Source organism: Cynocephalus volans, chromosome 3 (assembly GCF_027409185.1).
Source record: "Cynocephalus volans isolate mCynVol1 chromosome 3, mCynVol1.pri, whole genome shotgun sequence".
Classification (NCBI taxonomy): domain Eukaryota; kingdom Metazoa; phylum Chordata; class Mammalia; order Dermoptera; family Cynocephalidae; genus Cynocephalus; species Cynocephalus volans.
In genome coordinates this window covers 170,428,866-170,454,091 of record NC_084462.1, presented here as the reverse complement: position 1 = coordinate 170,454,091, position 25,226 = coordinate 170,428,866, and the positions used below count along the sequence as shown (strand labels likewise).

Genomic DNA, 25,226 nt, shown 5'->3' with positions numbered 1-25,226 from the left:
CGTGGAGGAAGTGCATGCACAGCATTGCGGCTCCCCTTGTGGGGGAGGGCTGAGCTCCTGGACTGCGCCCCAGTCTCACTCAGACCTTGCAGCCTTCCCCAGGAGGGGGAGGGTCAGTGGTGGGCTGGAGTGGTCCCCAAGGCTGGCCCCTGGCTGGGTCTTCTTTGGAAACAAGGCTGAGGTTTAACTGAGGGTCTGCTGTGGGATGAGAAGGTGGCCCTGTTGTCTAGGAATGGCTTCTTGGGACATTCCTGGGGCACAACAGATCTCAGGGAGTCAAACTGCTTCTGGAAGGTGGGGAAGGACACTAGTGAGACCTCCGTTCGCTTTCCTTACTGGCCTTCTTAGGCTAGCTGTTCTGCTTTCAAATACTCTGTCCTGTTGTCCTCTGAAGGACACACCTTTGTGGCAGACCATATGTCCTGATTTTTGGATTCTAAAGTTTCACTTATTTGACACTAATGGATTGATGGCACTGAACTAGACATGTGGCTTATGGTTGCTGTAGTCAAGGCAGAAGGGCCTTGACTTCTTGTGGCTGCACACAGTAGGGCTGGTACCAGCTCTTCCCCTGGCTGCATGCCTGGAGGACTTTTCAGGCTCTGAGTTGGGAGGAAGGAGGGTTCCTGCCATTCATCGGCTTGATCTGGCCAACCTTCCAGCATGTCCTCCCATCACCTTGGTGCACTGCCCTCTTCCCCCCAACATCCCTTGAATATTTGGCCTCTTGGGCCCTCCTACACACCTTGCTTATTGTTTTTCCACCTTTGCTCCTGCTATTTGGCTCTGGAATCCTCTCTGCAGATCAAAAACATACTCATCTGTCAACATCTGGTTCAAGTTCCTCCCAGCTGTCTTTCCATCACAGAAAAAGCTGTTTGCCTCAGAGAAGACAACCACACAGTGTTAGAACCAGGTAAGACCTTAGAGATCATGTTGTGTAGCAGTTTTCAAACTGTGCTGTCCAGGAACCCCTCTGGGAACATGCTGTAGGGGCCTGGTGGCTGGGAGGGCAGGCCTCGCTCTCTGGAGCAGGTACACTTTTCCTTAAGGTTTCCTTTGCGGGAAGGGCTAATATACTTATGAAAACAAACACTCTGAAACCCATTGATCTAGTCCCATCTACAGATGAGAAAACAGGCCTAGAGAGGGAGGTGTCATTCTTAAAGTCACCAGCCAGCGAGTGGCAGAAGCAAGTAGAGCGAGTGAGAGCGCTGGCCTCGGAGTTCAGTTGCTTGAGTTCATAGTGTGGTTCTGCTGCTCCCTAACGAAGAGGTTTACTTCACCTGGCGAAGCCCCGCCTGTGGCTGGTGACACACATCCACAGTCCTTTTTCTGAACTCCTCCCCCTTTTTTTCTTGAAGTCAGATGTGTTTCAAAATGCAGAATTTTTCAGAATATGATACGTATACGTGACACTCTCAGTGTGGTCTGAGACAGCACTTCATGATAAAACACGTCAGTATTTCTGCATCAAAACCTATGAACAATCATTGCAAAAAGGACAAAGAGACTATAAATAGCCTCACATTGGTTTAGTGGAGGTTTTGCTGCCCAATAAATGAATAACAACAAAAACCAACTTTTGGTTTTTGGATTTCAGAAATGATAGATAAGGTGTTATGAACCTGTAGTAATAGTGCCAAACTTGTAGGGTGGTTGTAAGAACCAAATGAGAAAAAACCCAAAATGCCTGAATGTGCTTAGCACATAGTGCCTGCACAGAGTAAGCCTTCTCTAGATTCAGCTGTTGTCTGCCGGTGGTGGTAGTGGGTGCTACCATCTCCCATCTCTCAGCTCAGGGCGGTTTTCCTCCTCTACATGGCCTATCTTGGTGTGTGCCTTGTCATTTCACCAAGTGGTCAGCTTCTAGAAGCCTGAGGGCCATGGTTCTGCTTTTATGGCCCCCTCTGATGGAGTCAGGCTCATAGCATGTACTCTGTGCTGTGTTGGATTGGCCCACAGACTTCTGAGACTCGAGGCACTGAGCACTGGAACAGACCTAAGGAAGGAAGGCTAAGGGTCTTCCAAAGTGGACGTGAGGGCCAAAGTGTAAGAGATGACTCTGCCCCTGAGAAGTGGTGTCCTGTGAGGACTGGTGTTTGCCTTTGGGGCTGGTGGGGTCACGTGAGGTGGGGCCAGCCAGAGGCTTCCTGGTTGTCAGTCCAGCATTCTCCACCTCCGCCCACTTTCCTCCTTCCCCACTGAGCCCCAGTCTTGTTCAGCTATGAGTCCCTCCCTGTGCCATGTGTTTCACTGTGGGTGGGCCCTTGCCCCAGTAGATTTGCTTCTTTGCCCGTGATTGGTTGAGGCATGAGCATGTGACTTAGTTCAGGCCAGTGAGACACCAGGAGGCATTTGCTTGGTGGAGCGGCTTCTGGAAACGATTTCCTCATGCTGACAAGCAACATACATGCTTAAGAGGGAAGGAGGAGTTCTCTTCTTCCCCTGGAAATTGTTGTTCATGCCTCTGAGACCTGGAGCTTCTGCTGTCTTGTGGCCGTGAGGGCACCTGGCCCAGGAGTGACCCATGGAGGGTGGTGGCACAGAGAGACAGGAAGAATTAGGCCCATGATCATGTTGCTGAGCTGCTGCTGGTGGCCCCAGCCCTAAGCAGCCCTTCTCTGTAGTTCCTGTTCTGTGAGATAAGAAGTCCCCTCCTGTTGATACTACAATGAGTTGGGTGTCTGGTTATTACTTGGTGCTGCAGGCATTCAGACTGGTACGCCTCCTCACCACAGTACGCCTGTGCCCATCTGCTTGGCCAGCTGTGCACTGGGCACTCGGGAATGGCCTTTGCTCCTGGTTCTCATTGGCCTCACGTGGGTGGATTCCTGCCCCTCTGGTTGACCTCGTGCTTGGCAGATGTGGAGGGTTGCAGGCCTTTGCATTTGTGGAAGCCAGTGTTTCCCTTCTGCCCAGGAAGAGGGCAGAGGTTTCCTGAGACCTCTTAAAACCATCCCCATCAGCCACCAAGACAGGGATGAGCAGTGTTTGGCAAACAGGCTTCCATATGAAACAGGAAGGACAGCCACAACCACGGGAAACCGAATGAAGTGGCTGCAGCCCTGCCACCCTTAGGCTTGGTCTGTCCCTGCTTGTCCATTGTGGCAGGTGCTGGAGATGCCAGAACCAAGCAGAGGAGCCCTTGTGGTTTTTTCAGCGGCCTACCAGGCCTGGCTCAGAATCCACATGCATTTTACCTTGTGCACATGGCTCAAAAATCTCTGAAACCTTAGTTTCCTCACTTCCTGGCTGTTAAAACAGTGCCAGGAGGGAAGAAGAATGAACAACGTTTCTTGGACTTCTCCTGTGTGCCCAATTCTGGGCATGAATTTTTACACGAATCTCAGTTAATCATCACAACAAGCAAATGAAGTCGGGGGTCATTATTCTTATTCAGGAGATGAGTAGACTATGGCTCGGAGATGGTAACTGAACTGGGTTCTAGCCCACTTTTGGCTAGTTCCATTATTCTTCTACTACATAAACACTTTTCTAAACTGGCTGGGTCAAAGAGTCATCGAGATGGCTCGTTAGAATCCAGATGGCAGAACCCCACTCCCAGAGGTTCTGATGTAGCGAGTCTGGGACTGGGCTCAGGGTTCTGCATTCCTATCAAGCTCCCAGGTGGTGCCAATGCTGCTGGTCGCTGACACAGTCTGGGTAGTGCTAAAGTAAGGGACCCTGGACGTTATAGATTCCCAGATGTCTTCTCTGGGGGTGGTGATTCTCTTGGACCAAGGTAGGGACTAGAAATCTGCATTTTTAAACAGAGCCTCTGTGTTTGTCGGAGTAGGCAGGTGTGTAAGCCCCTGCTCTGAACCACAATGGTTAGCATTTAATGAGCGCTTACTGTGTGTAGGTACAGCACCAGGTGAAAGAGGAGCATCAGCAGAGCTAGAGTGAGCAGGTCACCAACCCCAGGAGGCTTAAAATTGAGGACAGTCACTCACTCCCTAGGCAGCAGCATCACCTGGGGGCTTGTTAGCAACTCAGATGCCCTGGCCAGGCCCGAGCTTCTGCTTCAAGAGGTCGTAGTGGGGTTAGAGTTAGGGTTCAGGAAGCAGGATTATAACTAGTGCCCCAGGTGACTGTGGCACAGGGAGTTTCAGGACCAGACTTTAGACATGATTGTGTACAAATAGTGAGACAGAATGTGACCCTTCAGCCTAAGGAGAACAATGACAGCATCACTTGCACGACATGGTGCAGCTGTGTTCCTGGAGGGCTGAGGGCAGGGTGGACTTAGGGGGCTATGGGAAAGGCCTGGCAGAGCACTATGGGGAGGATCTTGGGGAGGGCGGTGAGGTTAGGGTGGCCTACTCATCCCAATTGGCTTGATACTTTCCTGGTTTTAGCATTGAAAGTCCTGAGTCCCAGGAACTTCCTCAGTCCTGGGCAAGCAGGGCAGTAGTTCACCCTATCAGGTGGAGGGAGGTATTCTAGCAAAGGGGAAAGGAGCCCTGGTGCAGGAGAAGGTAGTGGGCTTTGCCCTTGGACTCACATTCAGATCCTGGTTCTGGGACACTTATTGCTGGTCTGGCCTTGGGGGAGTTTCTCAGCTTCTCTGAGCCTCACTCCTTAACTCAAAGGTTGTTTTGAAGAGTCAATGAGATAATGCACTTTCTGGCACCAGCATCATCCAAAAGCAGCCTGACCGAATCAGGAGTGTCGTGTGGGAAGGAGGATAGAAAGGTCCAGACGTTCAGTTCTTCTGGGAGCAGGAGGATGACAATAACAGCAGTGATAGCAGATGTAACAAGGCGGCAGTTGTGGGGGTGTTCCTGCTGTACTAAATTGTGACTAAGGCTTGAGGCTGAAGACAGTCCCTGGTAGCAGGTCACAGACTGGTGGGTGCAGCACTAGGGCTTCAACCCGCTCCCGACAGACTCCACAGTCCTCTCCTGCAGCCATTCATTCAGCACGTTAGTGAGCCCGGCACAGCATGTGTGGGTGCAACGACAGGGATACAGAGAGGAATGTGACCACCCGGCTGTCAGCCCCACGAGGACAGTGCTTTTTGCCGGATTTGTCCATTGCTGTGACCTGCGCACCAATACCAGCATCTGGCTCACAGTTGGTCCTTGGTTAATTATTCAGCCAACAGCTTGGCCTCTGCCCTTGAGTTTACTTGGATTCATTGACCCTTCAAACATGTCCTGAGCACCTACTGTGTGCCATCCACTGCTCTGAGGACCTGGAATGATCTCAAAAACCCATCCTCATGCTCAAGTATAGACGTAGAGACTTAGCAGACCTATGTCAGGGCTGGGAGCGGTAGAGAGACGAGAGCTATGGAGGCCCAGGGGAGGGAGCGTTCACCTGAGACCAGGTCCACGTGTAAGACTGTTGGGGTCATTCCTAGGGTGAATGTGGTATGTGGCCCTGCCCTCCTGGGGCTCTGGGCGAGTTCTAGCTGAGGGTGGATGTTAGGGCTGACTGAATGCCCATAACCTTCCCTTCCTGTGGCTTTTCTGGAACTACAGAGTGGGTACTTGCTGAGCAGCCTTTCCCAGGATGCATCAGGGTTCCAGGTCCCCTCCGCTGCCTTCCTTGTCACTTTTCTCTCTCCACATACGGACTGGCTCAACCCCTTTGCTGTGAGGCCTGGCTCCCTGAGGAACTGCCCTCTCTGGCCCTTGCAGGTTCTAAGCCTAACAAGAAGCAGTATTTTCTCTTCAGTACTGACAAGGTGATACTGCTGGGGGTGCCAGGCCCAGGCACCTACAGCAAATGCCACTTTCCCCTCCCTGGCCCACCAGGCCAAGGGAGTCTACTCACCACTGAGTCTTGGCCTGGAGGCCTGGGGAAGTGGGTCTCTGAGACCCTTCACAGCTGGCCCCACACCCTATGGACCCCCTCCCTACCTCTGCCCTACCACACTCAACTGTGTCGAGTCCCTTTTCTGCCTGGAGTGGCACGTGGAGAAGTCCTGCCTCACGTGGAGAAGTTCCTCAGGCCCAGCCTGGTCTCTCTCTGAGCGTCTTGGTGGTCTTCCCACACCACTTTGCCAGGACTTGGTGGCACCCGTCTCCTTTCAGACAGTGCTCCTTGAGGGCAGCAGCTGGACTGGGGCTCTGCCTCTGGAGATGCTTGTTGACTCTGTGTGGGTGTGTGCTTAACTTGTCTGTGTGGAGCTGGCTTCCTGAGAGGCCATTTCCAGGCCTTCTGGACTGCCCTGATAACGTCCCCTGCCCTGTCAAAGTCACTTCCTGCCCTGCTGAGCTCTGAGGACAGGCCAAACCAACTCTGAACTAAGGACTTTCAAGTTACCTTTTCTTTTCTTAGGTTGGGTTTCTTTAGGGAAAGAGTGTGTGTGTGGGGGGGTCAGTAGACTCACTTATTCTGCCAGTGCAGTAGAAGTCTGTCTTCTCCCACATTTTGCTCTCCCATCCTGTCCTTTTGGCTCTGCTCTGTGTGTGGATGTGGGGAGGAGGCTTTGGCATGAAGCCTGGACTTTGACTACCAAGCTTTTCCCAGAATATTGTTTCTGCCACCTTCTTTTGGGGACCTGAATCTTTGACTTTTGCCATCTTTGCTTTTCAGTCAAGAGTAGCCAGGCCCTCTGAACTGGGTCATAGTTTAAACAAAGATAGTCAGGGGATGGGGAAGGAAGCGATGGGAGCCCTGAGGCAGAAATGGCAAGGCCTGGATCTCAACAGTCATGGGCCAGCCTGTGTGCCGGCCCTCCCTCCACTGGGGAGCAGAGTCTCCTGAGACCAAGGAACCGATTGGGCCCTGTCCATGAAGGGGAGGCATATTTCATGAATATTTCATGAATTTCATATTTCATGAATCAATGAATTCATCGATTCATTCCAGAAATCTCAGTAGGTACTCCACCGAGTACCTACTGTGCGCCATGCACTGGAGATACAGCATGAATGTGAGAGTGATAGGATGCAGGTAAGAGCTAAGGTGGCAAGTTACAAGTATTTTGACCTTCACGTTGGGGGAGAGGGGAGCCATGGGAGAGTTCAGAGGGGAAGAGTACATGATACGGCTTACATTTTAACACAGGTCTGGGGTCAACTAATTCGTGTTTTCTGGTAGTGGCATATGCCCTTCTCTTCTCAGCCTGCTGCATGGCAGTGGCCCTGCTCTGGTTAAACCCTCCTCTCTGCCTGTCCATGCCTGCACCTGTGCGACTGCATGCTGCTGGAGAAAACCTGTCAGCCCTGCCGAGCACTTGCAAACAATAACCGAAGACATCAAACACCCTCTCGCTCCTACCTTGTGACCTTGCCTCATACTTTATTGAGGAAATAAAAACAGTTCCCAAATCTACCAGCTTTCCCTCTCATAACTGCGTGGAAGCTTCAGTTCCTCTCAGAGGCAACACCCCTCACCTCTGCTCGGAATCCCTTCTGCTGTTACCTTCTCAGGACTCTGCTGCTGCAGATTCTCTTCTTTCTCCTGGATCATTGCCTTCAGCACACAAATGTCCTTGACTTCCTTACTGGCCCCGCTCTGTTCCCTCTCTCAGCAAGGCTCTTCAAAGACTGTCCGTCAGCAGCCCACTGTAGGGGGGCTCCTATCCCCGCACTCCATTGAGACCACTCATGTCAGGGTCACCCTCTGATGACCTCCGTGTTGCCAAGTCTAATGATTAAGACTGTGCTCTTATCTTACTTGATGTTCCAGCTGCTTTTAACCCACTTGACTACTCCCTCTTTCCAGAAACACTCCCGAGTCTTGGTTTCTGTAACAGACGTGGTCCTGCGTTCTCTTACCTGGTCCTTCCCGCTCGGTCTCCTCTAGCTCTGATCTGGACTTGATTTCTGTACTTGGATATTGAATGTCATCTCACCTTTAACTTGACCAAACAGAACTCATGGTTTTATTCCTCCTTACCTCAGTAAGTGGGAAAATGGTATCACCATGCACTCCATAGTGCAAACAAAAATCTAAGATTTATCTTTAATCCCTTTCTTTCCTTATCCTTTATTTCTGAGTTTGCTGTGGTTGCTGGCTTAAAATAAAGCAAATTTATCTTTTGAGTTTTGAAGGTCAGAAGTTGGAAATGGGTCTTACTGGGCTAAAATCAAGTGTCAGCAGGGCTGTGTTCCTTCTGGAGGCTCTAGGGAAGAATCTGTGTCTGCCTTTCCCAGCTCTTAGAGGCCACGCACATTGCTTGGCTCATGGCTCCATCCTCCATCTTTTAAGCCATCATTTAGTGTTCTCCAGTCTTTCTCCCTGCTTCTGTCCTCTTATCTCCTCCTCTGATTCTGACCTTCCGACTTCCTACTTAATGGGCCCACCCAAATAATCCAGAATAATTCTATTTCAAGATCCTTAACTAAATCACACCTGCAAGTCTCTAATGCCATGTAAGATAACATGTTCACAGGTTCCAGAGACTAGGATGTGGACATCTTTGGGAGCTGTTGTTCTGTGTACCATGCCTCCAGCCTAATCCATTAGAAAGTCTTGTTTATTTTACCTCCAGACTATGTCCTCACTCAGTGTATTTCTCCCTTTCTGCACTATTTCTCTCTTCATCCCTTGTTCAAGTCGCTTTCACCCTCACCAGACTACTGCAGTGACCTTCTAACTGTTTCTATCCTGTTTCTATCCGCCCACCCCAGTCCATTCTCCACAGAGCGTTTCATCCACCTGTTTAAAAACCCTCAAAGACTCCCAGTTGCACTTGGGATGAATCCAGACTCCCCAGCACAGGCTGCCTGTACCCCACCTGCAGTTTTGCTTCCTCCACTTCAGCCATGCTGGCCTTCTTGCTGTTCCTAGAACACTCTAGCGGGGTTCCCACCTCAGGGCATTTCCAGGCATTTCCATGAGCCCTTCCCTCTCCCGGAATGCACTCCCTGCCTGATGCATGACTGACTGTCTCATCATTCAAGTCTCAAGTCTCAAACACCCCCTTTAGAGAGGCCTTCCCTGATCTGACCACCTAGTCTGAAGTAGCCACCAGTCACTTGCTGCCATGCCCCCCTGATTTAATTCTCTGCACATCTCTTAGCTTATCTGGCCCTTTTCCGGTTTATCTCTTTGTCTTCCCTGTCTTGAACGTAAGCTCCCCGAGGGCAGAGACCTCTGTCTGTTCACAGCTGTAAGTTGCCAGGTGCTGGCTGCTAGGAACATGATTAGTTCAGGCCGAGGGAGCTGGGGGCAGCTGCTCCAGGTTGACATGAAAGGTGTCTTAAAGGATGCCTGGGATTTTGGCAGGAGATGGTAGCATGTCACAGCCTGTCCAGGCACCCTTGGGTGAGACAGATGGCCAAGGCCTCAGAAGGATGCTGAGGACTCGGTGTATTGGTCTGTTTTTGTTGCTTATGTTAGAGTACATGAAACTGGGTAATGTATAAAGAAATGAGGTTTATTTCTTAGTTTTGGAGGCTGGGAAGTCCATGATCCAGAGGGCACATCTGGTGAGGGCCTTGATCTGGGTGGGAACTCTCTACAGGGTCCTGTGGTGACCAGGGAGGGTATCACACGGTGAGAATGGAATAAACAGGAGAGTTAATGTGCTCACTTGCTGTCCTTATAAAGCTATCAGAACCACTACCTGATAACCCATTAAACCATCAGCCCGTTACTCCATGAATGGGTTAATCCGTTCATGAGGGCATAGTCCTCACGATCCGATACCCTCTTAAAGGCCCCACCTTTCCAATCCCATAATCAGATTTCCAACCCTCTCAACTCTGTTCTGGTGGGGGTCAAGTTACAATGAATTTTTGGGGACATTCAATCCATAACACCTGGAACGTGTGAGCGTGAGAGGCTGCCAGCCCAGGGACAATGGGAGGTGGGTGCTTGGTAGTGACCGAAGACGTAAAAGGCCTTCACTTGACTTGAGGTGATGGACTAGGTGGCGGGAACACCTCCATGGGCGGCCAGTCCCACCTCTCTAGATTCGGAACACCCTGTAGCGCACATCATCTTTCTTCTTTTTTAAAGGAACTGGTTTGTGTTTTGTATACGTAATGAATGTGCATGGTAAAACACGTCAAGTCATACAGAAGGGCGTTTAATGAGAAGTGAGCCCTGCCTACGTCGTCTCTGTGTCCTCTCGCTCCCTTCACAGAAACAACCTCTCTTAGGACTTTCCTGGGGGTCCTCCCGGAAATAGTCTGTACAGCCATACATTTACAGGAAAGTGTGTTGTTGTTTTTACACACAGTAACGACATACTGCTCACCCTCTTTTGTGTTTGCATTTGTCAGCCTTCTCTCCATCTTTGAGATTGTTAGCCATTGCTGTGTAACAAACCATCCCGAAACTTAGTGCCTTAAACAGCCACCTGCTATTGTTTTCCATGATTCTGGGCTTGCCAGGGCTCGCTCCTGCGTCCGTGGCCAGCTGAGGGTTTGCTTGCTGACTTTGCTACTCTGCTCTCGGCCGGGCTCTCGCTGTGGCTGGAGCCTTGGCCAAGACAGCTCAGCTCTGCTCCACTTGGCCTTTGTCCTTCAGCAGGTTGGCCTAGGCTAGGTCCAAGCATGTTCACCTGGTGGTCACAGAGAAGCAAGAGGGGAGAAGACATGAGCAAGCCCTTTTCTTAGCCTCTGTGTGTATCAGCTACTGTCCTGTCAGTCAGAGGCCACCGCTTAAGTGGATTCAGGAAGCGTGAAGGCATGGGCCATTTGTGCAGTGGGGCCACCCTGAAGTCAGATTTCTGTTGTCCCACTGTCCCATCACGTGGCGTACACCATAATTCATTTACACGGGTCTCCTGCCAAGGACTGTATCGGTTGTTTTCTATCTTTTGCTATTACCAGTAGGGCTGTATGTGGTAAACACCCCTATATGTACGACTTTGTGCTCAAGAGTGAGTGTATCTATGGGATAAGTTCCTAAAACTGGAATTTCTGGATCAGATGGTGCAGGTGTATAAGTTGTTTTATAAATTTGTAATATAAAGTTGTTTATAAATATAAAGGTGTATAAATTGTTTTGTAGAAATTGATAAATATCCCCCTGGAGACTCTCAAGCTGATTTATATTGCTACCAACACTATACGATAGTGTCTTTTGCTGTCAACACTCTTTGGAGGCAGGGGGATCATAAGTACTGCACATGCTGAGTTACCTGGGACTTCCAAGAAGCCAGATAAACAAAGGGATGGAACCCACTTAGGTAGTTCTGAGATTGAAGAAATGGAGAACTGGCAGCTTTTGCTGTATAACAAAGGGGACACTAAAGAACCTGCTCCTACTTGAATAGGGGTTTGTTTTTTCCTCTTGGATGCCAGCCACAGCAGGAATGGTCTGAATAGACCTAAATGCTTCTCTACTGACATATAAACCGAGTTGCTGAGATTTTATGTTTGGCATCAAGTACTCCCAGGAATAGAGAAGAAACCCTAAGATTTTTCTTTCCCATCTGATCAGATCTGTGCTCGTCAGCTGTTTATCCTGTAAGGGAGGAGCTGTGAGGAAGGGGCAGTCACTTCAGGAGGCCAAGGCCACTCCTGGGGGAGGCAGGGAGGCCGCATGACCCTGGGCATTGGACTGCGCCAGCTGTGGGCTCATGGGATTTTCTGTGTAGAGACAGGACCTCATGTGAGGAGTTAATTCCTTGTGCTCTTCTCAGTGAGGGTTTTCACCAGTGGTCTGTGTTCAGCTTCAGGCGTCATCTCTATAGAAGTCACTAAGGAGCTGGTTCCCACAGCCTCACTCACAGCCCTGGGCAGCCCTGAGTCCCTCTTCACTCCTCCCTGGGGAATCCTAGCAGGTGGACTGCAAAGGGACTCCAAAACCACCTGTCCAGCACCTGCAGCAGACGGGTTAAGTGACTTGGCCAGGGTCACACAGCTGGTTGGGAGGGAAGTGGAGCACCTTCTGGATGGGGACGTCCAAGTGGTTTGTGCCTGGCTTGGTGGACACACAGTTTAGGAAGACTGCCTGGGTTCAAATCCCAGCTCCAGCGTAAACGAGCACTGTGACATGTTGCTTCCCCTTTCCTGCCTGGAGATGATAGTGTCAACATCCTAGTGTTTTCACAACTATCGGGATCCTGTAAACTGCTTAGCACGCTGCATGGCACTTAGTAAGAGCTCAGTATGTCTGGGCTTTTACTGAATGTTGCATGTCAGCCATACCCTCCTGCTGCAGTGCAGGTCTCCTGAGCACAGGGATTGTGTGTCATAGATTAAAATCTAACATAACTGTCTGGGAAATAGTAAATCCTAAATGAAAGAAAACAACAGTGAAAGCAGCTGATAGTTATGCAGCACCTGCTTCATACCATATGTATTACATATATAATCTCTAATCCTCTCAGTAACCAGGTGAGGAAACTAAGGCTCAGAGAGGTTAAGTATCTTGCCCAGTGCCGCACAACTGGTGAGAGAGCCGGGATTCAAGCCCAGGGCTGCCTGAGGCCAAACCTCTTTCCTCCTCCTTGTACTGCCTGGGCTTCTCCATTCTGGAAACCACATGCCTGGCCCCACTTTGCAGTCTCATTGATCCACCTGCAGCCGTGGAACGCCCAGCTGTGCGCGACGCTGCCTGGTGGAAGTGCGGGAAGAGGTGCTCAGATTTAAGTCTTCCATGCACGGAATTCTGCAGGTTCCCCCTCCTGGGTTGTACCTGGAAACTCTCAAGGCAGTCTCAGGGCTTACCTTGTGTGTTACGCAGCCCTCAGGAATCACTGTCCTTTGTTGCCTGATCCCAACGTCTTGAAAACTTTTTCTTTCATATATTCTGTCTTGTTTTGGTGGTTGTTTCAGATGGCAGGGTAAATTTGGCCCCTGTTACTCTGTCTTGGCTGGAAGTGAGTCTATTTTTAATGTTTCAATCCTATTTTATTTTATATTTAATTCTTTAATCTATCCAGAATTAATTTTCTTTTATGCCCTGGGGTGCCATTTTTTTTCCTCCTGCCTCACTGTTCTGGCACGTTACTGTCACATTATTGGGCAATAAAAGCTGGTTAGGTGACATTTGTTTCTTTTGTTGCTAGTGGATTCTGAATTGGGAACTTGACAAGTGCAGACAGTGCTCACGGACTGTCGGTCACACCACCCATCACCCCTCTGTTATCAGGACTGAGTCTTGCAGTCTCTGTATGATTTCTTTGGCATGATCTCTTGATGTTTTTAGTATCTCAGACCTTCTGGTTGGGGGAGTGAGTGGCAGGGAATTCACCTTTTTTTTTTGAAGGGGAACAAAGGAAACATAATTTGCTTGGGGGATTATATTGGTGCCTAGAAATTTCAAAAGTGGTTTTGCAGCCATTGTGTTAAATTTCAAATTAGGTTGTAAGCTCTTTGCTTGGAGTGTGCAGCTCCTTCTGGAAGTGAGGAGCTGATCCTTGTCTACCTGGCAAGAACCCCCCACCGTTCACTTCTTTCTTTCCCAGCGCTTCATAGTTTGGCTCTAACAAACTACTTGGAGTTCCCTAAGCGACTAGGCTGTGTCGTGCCTTTGCATATTCTGTTCCTTCTGCCTGGAATGCCTTTCCCCACATTTTCCACTTTGCAGACACATACCTGTCATGTTCTTGGTGAAAGCTTTGTCTCCTTGTCTCCCACCCATTCAACACTGTATACATCTTCATTAGAGCCCATATCATGTTGAGTCGTTCTGAGACACTGGGACCTCCATGAGGGAAGGAACTATGTTCCCTAAATCCGAGGGAAGCTTTTCTCTCTGCTGAACCTCTTCTAGCGTCTCCCTCCACCGGTTGTCCCGATGGAGCTGGGCTCTCTCCACATCTTGGCATCAAGACATGGTGCATTCCCCCAGTGTCCGGAAGTCAGACACACAAAGGACGTGAATCCTGCATAGCACTCAGGTAGCAGTTTTTACACTTCTCTTTAACCATGAGATCCTTTGTCAATAAAAATTTAGCAAGCCTAGCATGTAAAATCAATGAAACAGAAGGTAAGGATCTGGGGATTCTACAGAAGCCCTCAGTTGGGTTCTGTGGAATTGTTTGGAAACCAGTGATCTTGGAGATGGGTGTTGGTCAGGTGTTTGCAGATAGTAGTTCTCAACTTGAAGCTTGTTTCTTGTTTGGGAGATCTAGTTAGAATATCAGTTTGGCCACTGTAAGAGCGGGGGAATAGCAGTGACTTAAGCAAGAGCCAGATGGAATTTATGTTTCACTCTCATGAAGTAATTGATCATTAGCAGCCCAGGGCTTGGTGGCAGCTCCTGGGTATTGGGGACCACAGTTCCTTACGTGTTGCTGCTCTACCATCCTCAACTTGTGGCTTCCATCTCATGGTCTCAGGTGCACATGCCATCTCTTTCTGCACAGCCACATTCTAGCCTGTGGGGCACGTTGCAAAGGGACTGGAGGGCTTGCTCGTTCCCTCTCAGGGCACAGCACAGAAACGGCATGTAGCACTTCTGCTCATGTATCATCTGGATGGGACTGGAGGATGTAGTTCAGATGCCTTTGCCCGTCACCAAATTAGTTTACTGTGTATTGAGCACTGACTCTGCACCAAACTCTGTGCTCGGCCCTGGGATTCAAACATAAGCAACACACAAGGGCAGACAGAAATAAACACCTAGGCTGGGGAGCTCAAGGCTCCTGGGCAGCTGGGGGTGGTTTGAGATGAGGCACACAGGGGGAGAGGTCAGTGGCCCTTGAAATATTAGTAGGTGTTTACCAAGTAACGGTGAGTGGTGTCCTCGGGATGCCAAAGCATTCCGGAGGCTTGGAGGAGTGAGCCAGGCTGGCATGTGTGGAGAGTGAGCTAGGGCCTGCTCTCCATGCTGAGGGCTGTGGACAGTGTCCTGTGCTGATGGGCTGAGCAGGGACGTGGGGATGGGGGGATCCGTTAATGTCTCCTTGTTCTGATCCCAGCTTGATTCTCAGCCTTGTCTTGGTGCTCGCCTACCCATACCCTCTTGTCTTGCTACTTTTTTCTCAGTGCCTTCCTGGCGTTTGCACTGTTGCTTAGGTTATGCTGTTCCCTCAGCCTGGTTTGCCCTTCCTTCTGTGGTTTGCCAGTCCAGGCCCTACTTATCCTCTAAGGCCCAGCTGAGAGGTGTGGTCACTCTGGGCCACAGCATTTTCCCGCTGAGAGCACATTAGCTAGGGTAGGTTATTGTTCCCATATTATAAACAGGAAATTGATGCTTCCAGCAGGTAAGTAATGTGTTCCCCTCCCACGGCTACAGCAGGTGGCAGGGGTCTTGATCTCCTGCTTCTGTTCCCTGCCTGATTCTGTTCAATATAAATAATTCAAACTACAAAGATGAGCATTTGAAAATTATCTCAAATCCTATCATTCAGAAATTCCTGTAGTTTACACTAAATGATAATCAGTTTAGACATCTTTATAGGGACATAGACAGATATAAAGATAAATATTTAGACATACTTCTATAAACAGTGATTGTTCTCCTGTCTAGTATGATAGCCATTAGCCATGTGTAGTTATTGACCTCTTGAAATGAGGCAGGTTTGAATTGAGATGTGCTGTAAGTATAAAATACACACTGATATGGAAACCTTAATATGAAAAAATAATGTAAAATATCTCATTAATGTGTTAAAAATATTGATTACATGTTGAACTGATAATATTTGGATATATCTACTTGAATAAAATATATTATTAAAATTAATTCTGCTTGTTTCTTTTTTGTTTTTAAATATGGCTACTAAAAATTTCTAAATTACATATGTGGCTTGCAGGTATTTCAGCTGAGCAGCATTGCTCTGATATAGTATTAATAAGTTTATTAATAAGTATCAATGAGAAAAAAGAAACGAAAGTGGATCTAAAGGAATTGTTGAGTTCTAAATAAATACTTCCTCATTATTTCTTAAAAGAGTCCACTAATATTTATTTTTATTTTTATTTTTATTTTATTTTATTTATTTTTTTTTTAATTTTATTTTGTCGATATACATTGTGGCTGATTATTGCTCCCCATCACCAAAACCTCCCTCCCTTCTCCCTCCCCCCTCCCCCCCAACAATGTCCTTTCTGTTTGCTTGTCGTATCAACTTCAAATAATTGTGGTTGTTATATCTTCTCCACCCCCCCCCGGTTTTTGTGTGTGTGTGTGTGTGTGTGTGTGTGTGTGTGTGTGTGTGTGTGAATTTATATATTAATTTTTAGCTCCCACCAATAAGTGAGAACATGTGGTATTTCTCTTTCTGTGCCTGACTTGTTTCACTTAATATAATTCTCTCAAGGTCCATCCATGTTGTTGCAAATGGCAGTATTTCATTCGTTTTTATAGCTGAGTAGTATTCCATTGTGTAGATGTACCACATTTTCCGTATCCATTCATCCGATGATGGGCATTTGGGCTGGTTCCAACTCTTGGCTATTGTAAAGAGTGCTGCGATAAACATTGGGAAACAGGTATACCTTCGACTTGATGATTTCCATTCCTCTGGGTATATTCCCAACAGTGGGATAGCTGGGTCGTATGGTAGATCTATCTGCAATTGTTTGAGGAACCTCCATACCATTTTCCATAGAGGCTGCACCATTTTGCAGTCCCACCAACAATGTATGAGAGTTCCTTTTTCTCCGCAGCCTCGCCAGCATTTATCGTTCACAGTCTTTTGGATTTTAGCCATCCTAACTGGAGTTAGATGGTATCTCAATGTGGTTTTGATTTGCATTTCCTGGATGCAGAGTGATGTTGAGCATTTTTTCATATGTCTGTTAGCCATTTGGATATCTTCCTTAGAGAAATGCCTATTTAGCTCTTTTGCCCATTTTTTAATTGGGTTGCTTGTTTTCTTCTTGTAAAGTTGTTTGAGTTCCTTATATATTCTGGATATTAATCCTTTGTCAGATATATATTTTGCAAATATTTTCTCCCATTCTGTTGGTTGTCTTTTAACTCTGTTAATTGTTTCTTTTGCTGTGCAGAAGCTTTTTAGTTTGATATAATCCCATTTGTTTATTTTTCCTTTGGTTGCCCGTGCTTTTGGGGTCGTATTCATGAAGTCTGTGCCCAGTCCTATTTCCTGAAGTGTTTCTCCTATGTTTTCTTTAAGAAGTTTTATTGTTTCAGGATGTATATTTAAATCCTTAATCCATTTTGAGTTGATTTTAGTATACGGCGAGAGGTATGGATCTAGTTTCATTCTCCTGCATATGGATATCCAGTTATCCCAGCACCATTTGCTGAAGAGGCAGTCCCTTCCCCAGTAAATAGGCTTGGTGCCTTTGTCAAAGATCAGCTGACAGTAAGTGTGTGGGTTGATTTCTGGATTCTCTATTCTATTCCATTGGTCAGTGTGTCTGTTTTTATGCCAGTACCATACTCTTTTGGTTATTATAGCTTTGTAGTATAGCTTAAAGTCAGGTAGTGTTATGCCTCCAGCTTTATTTTTTTTGCTCAGCATTGCTTTGGCTATGCATGGTCTTTTATTGTTCCATATAAATGTCTGGATAGTTTTTTCCATTTCTGAGAAAAATGTCTTTGGAATTTTGATGGGGATTGCATTGAATTTGTATATCACTTTGGGTAGTATGGACATTTTCACTATGTTGATTCTTCCAATCCAAGAGCATGGGATATCTTTCCATCTTCTTGTATCCTCTCTAATTTCTCTCAGCAGTGGTTTGTAGTTCTCATTATAGAGATTTTTCACCTCCTTGGTTAACTCAATTCCTAAGTATTTTATTTTTTTGGTGGCTATTGTAAATGGGCAGGCTTTCTTGATTTCTCGTTCTGCATGTTCACTATTGGAGAAAAGAAATGCTACTGATTTTTGTGTGTTGATTTTGTATCCTGCTACTGTGCTGAAATCATTTATCAATTCCAAGAGTTTTTTTGTAGAGGTTTTAGGCTGTTCGATATATAGGATCATGTCATCTGCAAACAGGGACAGTTTAACTTCATCTTTTCCAATCTGGATGCCCTTTATTTCCTTCTCTTCTCTGATTGCTCTGGCTAGTACTTCCAACACTATGTTGAATAGGAGTGGTGAGAGTGGGCATCCTTGTCTAGTTCCTGTTCTTAAAGGAAAAGCTTTCAGCTTTTCCCCATTCAGGATGATATTGGCTGTGGGTTTGGCATATATGGCTTTAATTATGTTGAGATACTTTCCCTCTATACCTAACTTATAGAGGGTCTTTGTCATGAATGAGTGCTGAACTTTATCAAATGCTTTTTCAGCATCTATAGATATGATCATATGGTCCTTGTGTTTGAGTTTATTAATATGGTGTATCACATTTATTGATTTGCGTATGTTGAACCAACCTTGCATCCCTGGGATGAATCCCACTTGATCGTGATGAATAATTTTACGTATGTGTTGCTGTATTCTGTTTGCTAGTATTTTAGTGAGGATTTTTGCATCTATATTCATCAAGGATATTGGCCTGTAGTTTTCTTTTTTGGTTATATCTTTACCTGGTTTTGGTATCAGGATGATGTTTGCTTCATAGAATGAGTTTGGGAGATTTGCGTCCGTTTCAATCTTTTGGAATAGTTTGTAAAGAATCGGTGTCAATTCCTCTTTGAATGTTTGATAAAATTCTGCTGTGAATCCATCTGGTCCTGGGCTTTTCTTTGTTGGGAGCCTTCTGATAACAGCTTCAATCTCCTTTATTGTTATTGGTCTGTTCAAATTTTCTACGTCTTCACGGTTCAGTTTTGGGAGCTTGTGTGTGTCCAGAAATTTATCCATTTCCTCCAGATTTTCAAATTTGTTGGCGTATAGTTGTTTATAGTAGTCTCGAATGATTCCTTGTATTTCAGATGAATCAGTTGTAATATCGCCTTTTTCATTTCTAATTTTTGTTATTTGAGTCTTCTCTCTTCTTTTTTTTGTTAGCCATGCTAATGGTTTGTCAATTTTATTTATCTTTTCAAAAAACCAACTTTTTGATTCGTTGATCTTTTGAATTGTTTTTTGGTTTTCAATTTCATTCAGTTCTGCTCTGATCTTAATGATTTCTTTCCGTCTGCTAACTTTAGGTTTGGATTGTTCTTGTTTTTCTAGTTCTTTAAGGTGAAGTGTTAGGTTGTTCACTTGCCATCTTTCTATTCTTCTGAAGTGAGCGTTTAATGCAATAAATTTTCCCCTCAATACTGCTTTTGCAGTATCCCAGAGGTTTTGGTATGATGTATCATTGTTTTCATTAGTTTCAATAAATTTTTTGATTTCCTGCTTGATTTCTTCTTAGACCCATATGTCATTAAGTAGAATGCTGTTTAATTTCCATGTGTTTGTATAGTTTCCAGAGTTTCGTTTGTTATTAATTTCTAGTTTTAATCCATTGTGGTCTGAGAAGATACATGGGATAATTCCAATTTTTTTGAATTTATTGAGACTTGATTTGTGACCTAATATGTGATCTATCCTGGAGAATGATCCATGTGCTGCTGAGAAGAATGAATATTCTGAGGTTGTTGGGTGGAATGTTCTGTAGATATCTGCCAATTCCAATTGGTCTAGAGTCTTGTTTAGATCTTGTGTTTCTCTACTGATTCTTTGCCTAGATGATCTGTCTAATATTGACAGTGGGGTGTTCAGGTCCCCTGCTATTATGGTATTAGTGTCTATTTCCTTCTTTAGGTCTAATAGAGTTTGTTTTATAAATCTGGCTGCTCCAACATTGGGTGCGTACATATTTATGATTGTTATGTCTTCTTGATGGATCAGTCCTTTTATCATTAAGTAGTGTCCCTCGTTGTCTCTTTTTATGGTTTTTAGTTTAAAGTCTATTTTGTCAGATATAAGAATAGCTACTCCAGCTCGTTTTTCTTTTCTGTTTGCATGGTAAATCTTTTTCCATCCTTTCACTCTTAGTCTGTGTGAATCTTTATGGGTGAGGTGGGTCTCTTGTAGGCAGCATATAGTTGGGTCCTGCTTTTTGATCCAGTCAGCCAGTCTGTGTCTTTTGATTGGGGAATTTAAGCCTTTTACATTAAGAGTTGTTATTGAAAGGTTTTGATTTATTCCTAGCATCTTATTGGTTGTTTGGTTGTCTTAGGTGTCTTTTGTTCCTTGCTTTCTGATTTACTGTTTGGTTTCTGTGTTTGTTGGTTCCTTAGGTTGTAGATAGTGCTTTTGTTAGCTTGTTTTCTCTTCATGAATGCCATTTTTATTATACTAGCGGGTTTAGATTTTTCTTGGGTTTTTATGGCAGTGGTAGTTATTTTTCAGGAACCAAACCCAGTACTCCCTTGAGGATTTCTTGTAAGGGTGGTCATGTGGTAGTGAACTCCCGCAGTTTTTGTTTGTCTGAGAAATATACTATTTGCCCCTCATTTCGGAAGGATAGCCTTGCAGGGTAGAGTATTCTTGGCTGGCAATCTTTGTCTTTTAGTATTTTGAAAATATCATCCCATTCCTTTCTAGCTTTTAGGGTTTGTGATGAAAAGTCTGATGTTAACCTGATTGGGGCTCCCTTATAGGTGATTTGACGCTTCTCTCTTGCAGCTTTTAAGATTCTCTCTTTGTCTCTGAGTTTTGCCAATTTGACTATGACATGTCTTGGAGAAGGTCTTTTTGGGTTGAATACATTTGGAGATCGTTGAGCTTCCTGGATCTGAAGATCTGTGATTTTTCCTATACCTGGGAAGTTTTCTGCCACTATTTTGTTGAATATGTTTTCAATGGAATCTCCATTTTCCTCCCCTTCTGGAATACCCATGACTCGGATATTTGATCGTTTATGGTTGTCTGATATCTCTCTCAGATTTTCTTCAATATCCTTGATTCTTTTTTCTTTCTTTTTGTCTGCTTGTGTTATTTCAAACAGCCCATCTTCAAGTTCAGAGGTTCTCTCTTCAACTTCGACAAGCCTGCTGGTTAAACTCTCCGTTGTGTTTTTTATTTCGTTGAATAACTTCTTCAGTTCAGCAAGTTCTGCTACATTTTTTTTCAGGACATTGATTTCCTTGTACATTTCCTCTTTCAGATCCTGTATACTTTTCCTCATTTCATCATGATGTCTAGCTGAGTTTTCTTGTATCTCATTCAGTTTCCTTAGAATTATCACTCGAAATTCCTTATCAGTTATTTCAAGGGCTTCTTGTTCTATAGGATCTAGAGTTTGAGATTTATTAACTTTTGGTGGTGTACTTTCTTGATTTTTTGTATTTCTGGTATCTTTTTTTTTGGTGTTTATTCATTGTGGCAGGGGGTTTCACAGTCCACCGGTTTGAGACTAATGACTAACTAGAATGTTGCTGTGGTTGCCAATTTGGTATGGCTCCCTCCGTGACTGCTCAGTTGGCCACTAGTGCCTTGTGTGTGTGGTTGCCTCGGGTCTTGGGCTTCTCCGGGGATCCACCTTTCTGGTCAGCTTGGACTCTGCTGGGCTGGTGGATCACGTACCACAGGGTGTGTGATCTCTGTTGAGCTTTCACTTCCTGTGCAGGACTTCTCCCTGTTCCGTGTGCTCTGGCCCAGGCTGTTAGATCGTGCAGTGGCGACCCCACCGGGTGTGTGGTTTCTGTCGAGTCTCCGCCTCTCTGGCCGCACCTCTCCCCACTCTGTGCACACTGTGCTGGGCTGGGGCGTGTCTTCTGCACCCCTCGTCTATCAGCTGGGCCTTCAAGACCCTGCTCGGGCACTGCCTCGCCCAGGAAGTCTACCAGGTTTCTGCTAGGCACAGACGACCGGTCTCTCTGGGTGCCTTTGTAGCACTATGTAGATCTTTCTCGGGTCTTGTTCACCTTTGTATACCGCCAGTATAAACCGAGTCTAGTGCCCACCTGCAGCCAACTCTCCGGCAGATTCAAGTGGACCTGGGAACTTTCCTACCACACTATTCCCAACCAGAAATTCGTTAGGCTTTTTTCCAAACTGGTGGCCGCAGAGATGGTATCTGCCTCCCAGTAACAGGGAGTTTACCTGGGGCTGGAGTCCAGGGTGTGGTGGAGTGACAGTCAGCCCGCCCGTACTTCCTTGCCCTCCGGAGACTGGCCGGGGACGCCCGATGCCACCAGCCCTGCCAGAGAACCGCGGAGGGAGTGGGAGAGGAGGCCGGCCCGCAGGCTCCGGAAAGCCCCACGCCAGGCCAAGCAAGTGGGGGGGCTCAGTGATGGCCGAGCAGGGCGGAGCTGCCCGCACCTGGGAAAATGGAGGCAGCACCGGGGCGGTGAGTGGCCTGGTGGTGCAGGCGGGAGCCGCTTGGGCATCCACCCCCCAAACAGAGCTGTGCCAGGGATCACTCACAGTGCTGTGCCAGGTCGGGTGCTCGCTCTGTCTCTGGTTTGCCGCCTTTCCCAGTTCTCGGCCGCTGCCGCCTCGGGCTGTTCAGTCGCGGCGCGGCTCGGGCTCTCCCAGGAATCTTCTTTAATGCCGGCCTGAACCCTCGAATCCTGGATAGGGCAGCTGGCCGCCTTCAGCGCGGCCCCGGCCTCCGGGATCCTGTCTGCATCCACAGCAGCCCTGGCGCCGCGTTCCCTGTTTCGAGACTCGCTTTTGCAGCTAAGAATCAGTTCTTTTCCTGCTCCACACTTCAAAGCTGTTGCCTGTAAATGAGGCAGCCTTTCCTGCTGGGGGTAAAGTGGCGGTCACCCCCCACCGTCCACTAATATTTTTAAAAAATTTTGAAAAACAGCAAAAGATTTTTAAAAACACTACATCATACGGTGTTTGAAAGGTGAGGACATGGCACTCTGAATCTTCTCCCAGTTTTTAATATATTATTATTTTTGCATTGTATTGGTTTCTAACATTCATATTCTGTTCGCAGCTATAATTGTTGTAGATATTTAGTATTCTATATGTAAATGAGCTGATGGTCACTGTCAGACCTTTGCCTATGACCTTCGTTCCTAGATTTTTTTTTTTTTCTCAGGAAGGGCTCATGTTTCTGGGATGCTGCTCGTTGCTTTCACTCCTGCTGGTGTTCGGCAGGGTCTCACCTTTTGTCCCTGTACACTCTGTAGGCATCGCTACATTGTCTACTGGTGTTGGACGCTGCTGTGGTCCTGCCTGATTTTCTCTCCATCTTACAGGAGATTTGTTTTTTCTTCCTGGATATCTAAAGAATTCTTGAGTTCTTAATTAGTTCTTAACTTAATTCTTGAGTTCTAACTTAACTCAGCCCTGTTTTGGTGCTACTTGGCTCCTCCCAGGACTCTAGGTCTGATCTCTAGAAGATTATTTTAGGCTTCCCAGTACACAGACAGAAGCACCGCCAGCACCTATACATTTGGCAGTTTGGGGTCAACTGATCAAAAGACACGGAAGAGGCTTTCAGCCTTTGGTGGGCTTACCACCCAGAATCTCGGTGGGTCCTCAGTGATTATTTTTTGCATTAACTTTAAATTGCATAAATAAAAGGCAAATCTATTCTCCTTTCTGGGATCAGGATGTTAGTGATAAAGATCAAGTCCATTTTGGCCACTAACCCCAGTTGAGGTCACCTCCCCGCACCCCAGCAGTGACTATCATGAGTTTGAGATATATCCTCCCAGACCTTTTAAAACTGATTTTGTACTTTAATACAATTGTGTTCTGTCAGATCACAGAAAAATAGACCATGCTCAGCTGGTGTATGAATCATTTTGGGTTTATTCAGAGCAGTTTGATTCAGAGTAGATTCCAAAGAGCTGCTCCTGGAGTGAGCTTTTTACTTTAATTAACAAGCCAACATAGACATCAACAACATTATAACTATAAGAAGTGTACTCAAAGGAGTAAAAATTTCATACAAACATTCCCAAATGTCAGTTCTGCGTAGTTTTGACTTTCAGATAGAAACAGCGTGCATTCAGGTAATTTTGACACAAACTTGTTTTAAGAATCTGACTGTACAGACGTTCTACCAGTTCATATCCATGTATATGGCCATTGGACACAAAAGACCTAGGAGATTTCACTGCAGCACTCTTGGAAAATGCATAATATTGGTTTTTGTGTGTGTGTTATAAAGGTCATACTGAATATAACGTAAGACAATTTTATTTTTTTTCCTACTGAACTTGAACTCTCTCCATGTTAATATGTATCCATCTTTATAGATTCAGGAATGTGTGACAAAGGAATAATTGAATGCTTGAGCCTACACCTATTTGGGTACATACTACTGGAACATTCTTTACTAATGAACAGAATTTACTATAAGATGGCACTCACTTAGACCCCATCTAAGGTTACAAAGTTCCAGAAGGGCCTTGCTGGGGGCCTGGAGCCTTGGGGTGTGGTGGTCCAGAGGTCCTTGGGGAGTTCCCAGCACACAGACCATTCCTTGCTCCAATTTAGCTTCTCACTTTGTCTTTGTAGATGACATGGCAGAACTTCTCCTCGGGGAGTCGAAGCTGGAGCAGTATCTGAAGGAACACCCCCTGAGGCAGGGGGCCAGTCCCCGGGGCCCCAGGCCCCAGCTGACTGAGGTCCGCAAGCATCTGACTGCTGCCCTGGACCGAGGGAACCTCAAGGTACTGTGGACCTCTGGAACAAAGGGGGACAGTGGGAAGATGCTGACACCCTCTCCTCTGGACAATGTGTAAGGTTGGGAAGGATGCCCAGGATAATCTGGGCAATATTTGGAGCTCATGTGCACCTTGCCATGACTTGTCTTAGAAGCAGGCCAGCTCCCTGATGAGCGACGTGGCAACCTCTAGGATGATTGACCACCTTGTGGGGGCTTCTGGCCCAATAGGGTCTCTGATAAGAGTCTTTAGCGACACTTCATTCTGAACCATGGATCGCCCCAGGTTCTTGAAATAAAGCTGGCTCAGAGCTCAACCTGACACTTTGCTCTGCCCTGGAAAAGAGAGAAATTAATCAGGAGATTCATGAACACACAATTTCCTGCCTATATCGTGTGGCTCATGAAAGTAACTCTGCTGTAGCCCAGAGCTGTGTTGGGCTTCCTACTGTGCCAGCATTGGGAGGGAACCAGGAACTTCCCTGTGCCTGAGCAAGGACCCTAATACTCGTGGCATGGGAAATTTTAGGCACTGCCCCTGTATTTATAACTTTATTTTCTAGTCTCTACCTACACTCAGGTTTCCTTTCCCTCTCACCTGTCTTTCCTTTCTTGCTTCTTGGTAATCCCCTTTCAGTTCCTTTTGCTTTTCACAGGAGGCTTTTCTCCCTTGCTCTCCCTGCCCCTCCTCCTCCCTGGTAGACTCAGCTCTGGACACTTCTCCAACCCTGAAGCCTGGCTCTTGCTGCTTTCCTGTAGTCAGCCTCGTGCAGATAACAGACTGCATCACAGCCCGACCTGCCCATCTTCTGTAGGGCCCTTTTTTCCCAGGATGTATTTTCCACTGGGGGCAGTCTTCAGTGAACTTTTGAAGCTTTGCCTTCTTCTTCCTTTTAGCCTGGATGATTTCTCTTTCATTTTTCTTCT

General features: G+C 46.5%; 1 protein-coding gene across 6 annotated transcripts in view; it reads left to right on the top strand.

Annotated features, from left to right (window-relative positions):
- TTC7B (tetratricopeptide repeat domain 7B) overlaps positions 1-25,226 on the top strand; it is a 267,108-nt gene that overhangs the window by 4,916 nt on the left and 236,966 nt on the right. For 3 of the 6 annotated variants that reach the window (XM_063088949.1, XM_063088948.1, XM_063088954.1), the window contains exon 2: positions 24,152-24,306. The exons of 2 other annotated variants lie outside the window; for them this stretch is intronic. In XM_063088949.1, the coding sequence (XP_062945019.1) occupies positions 24,152-24,306 (155 nt within the window). Of the gene's footprint in view, positions 1-24,151; positions 24,307-25,226 lie in introns of those variants that run through there. One more of the 6 variants, XM_063088952.1, reaches the window with a different exon arrangement.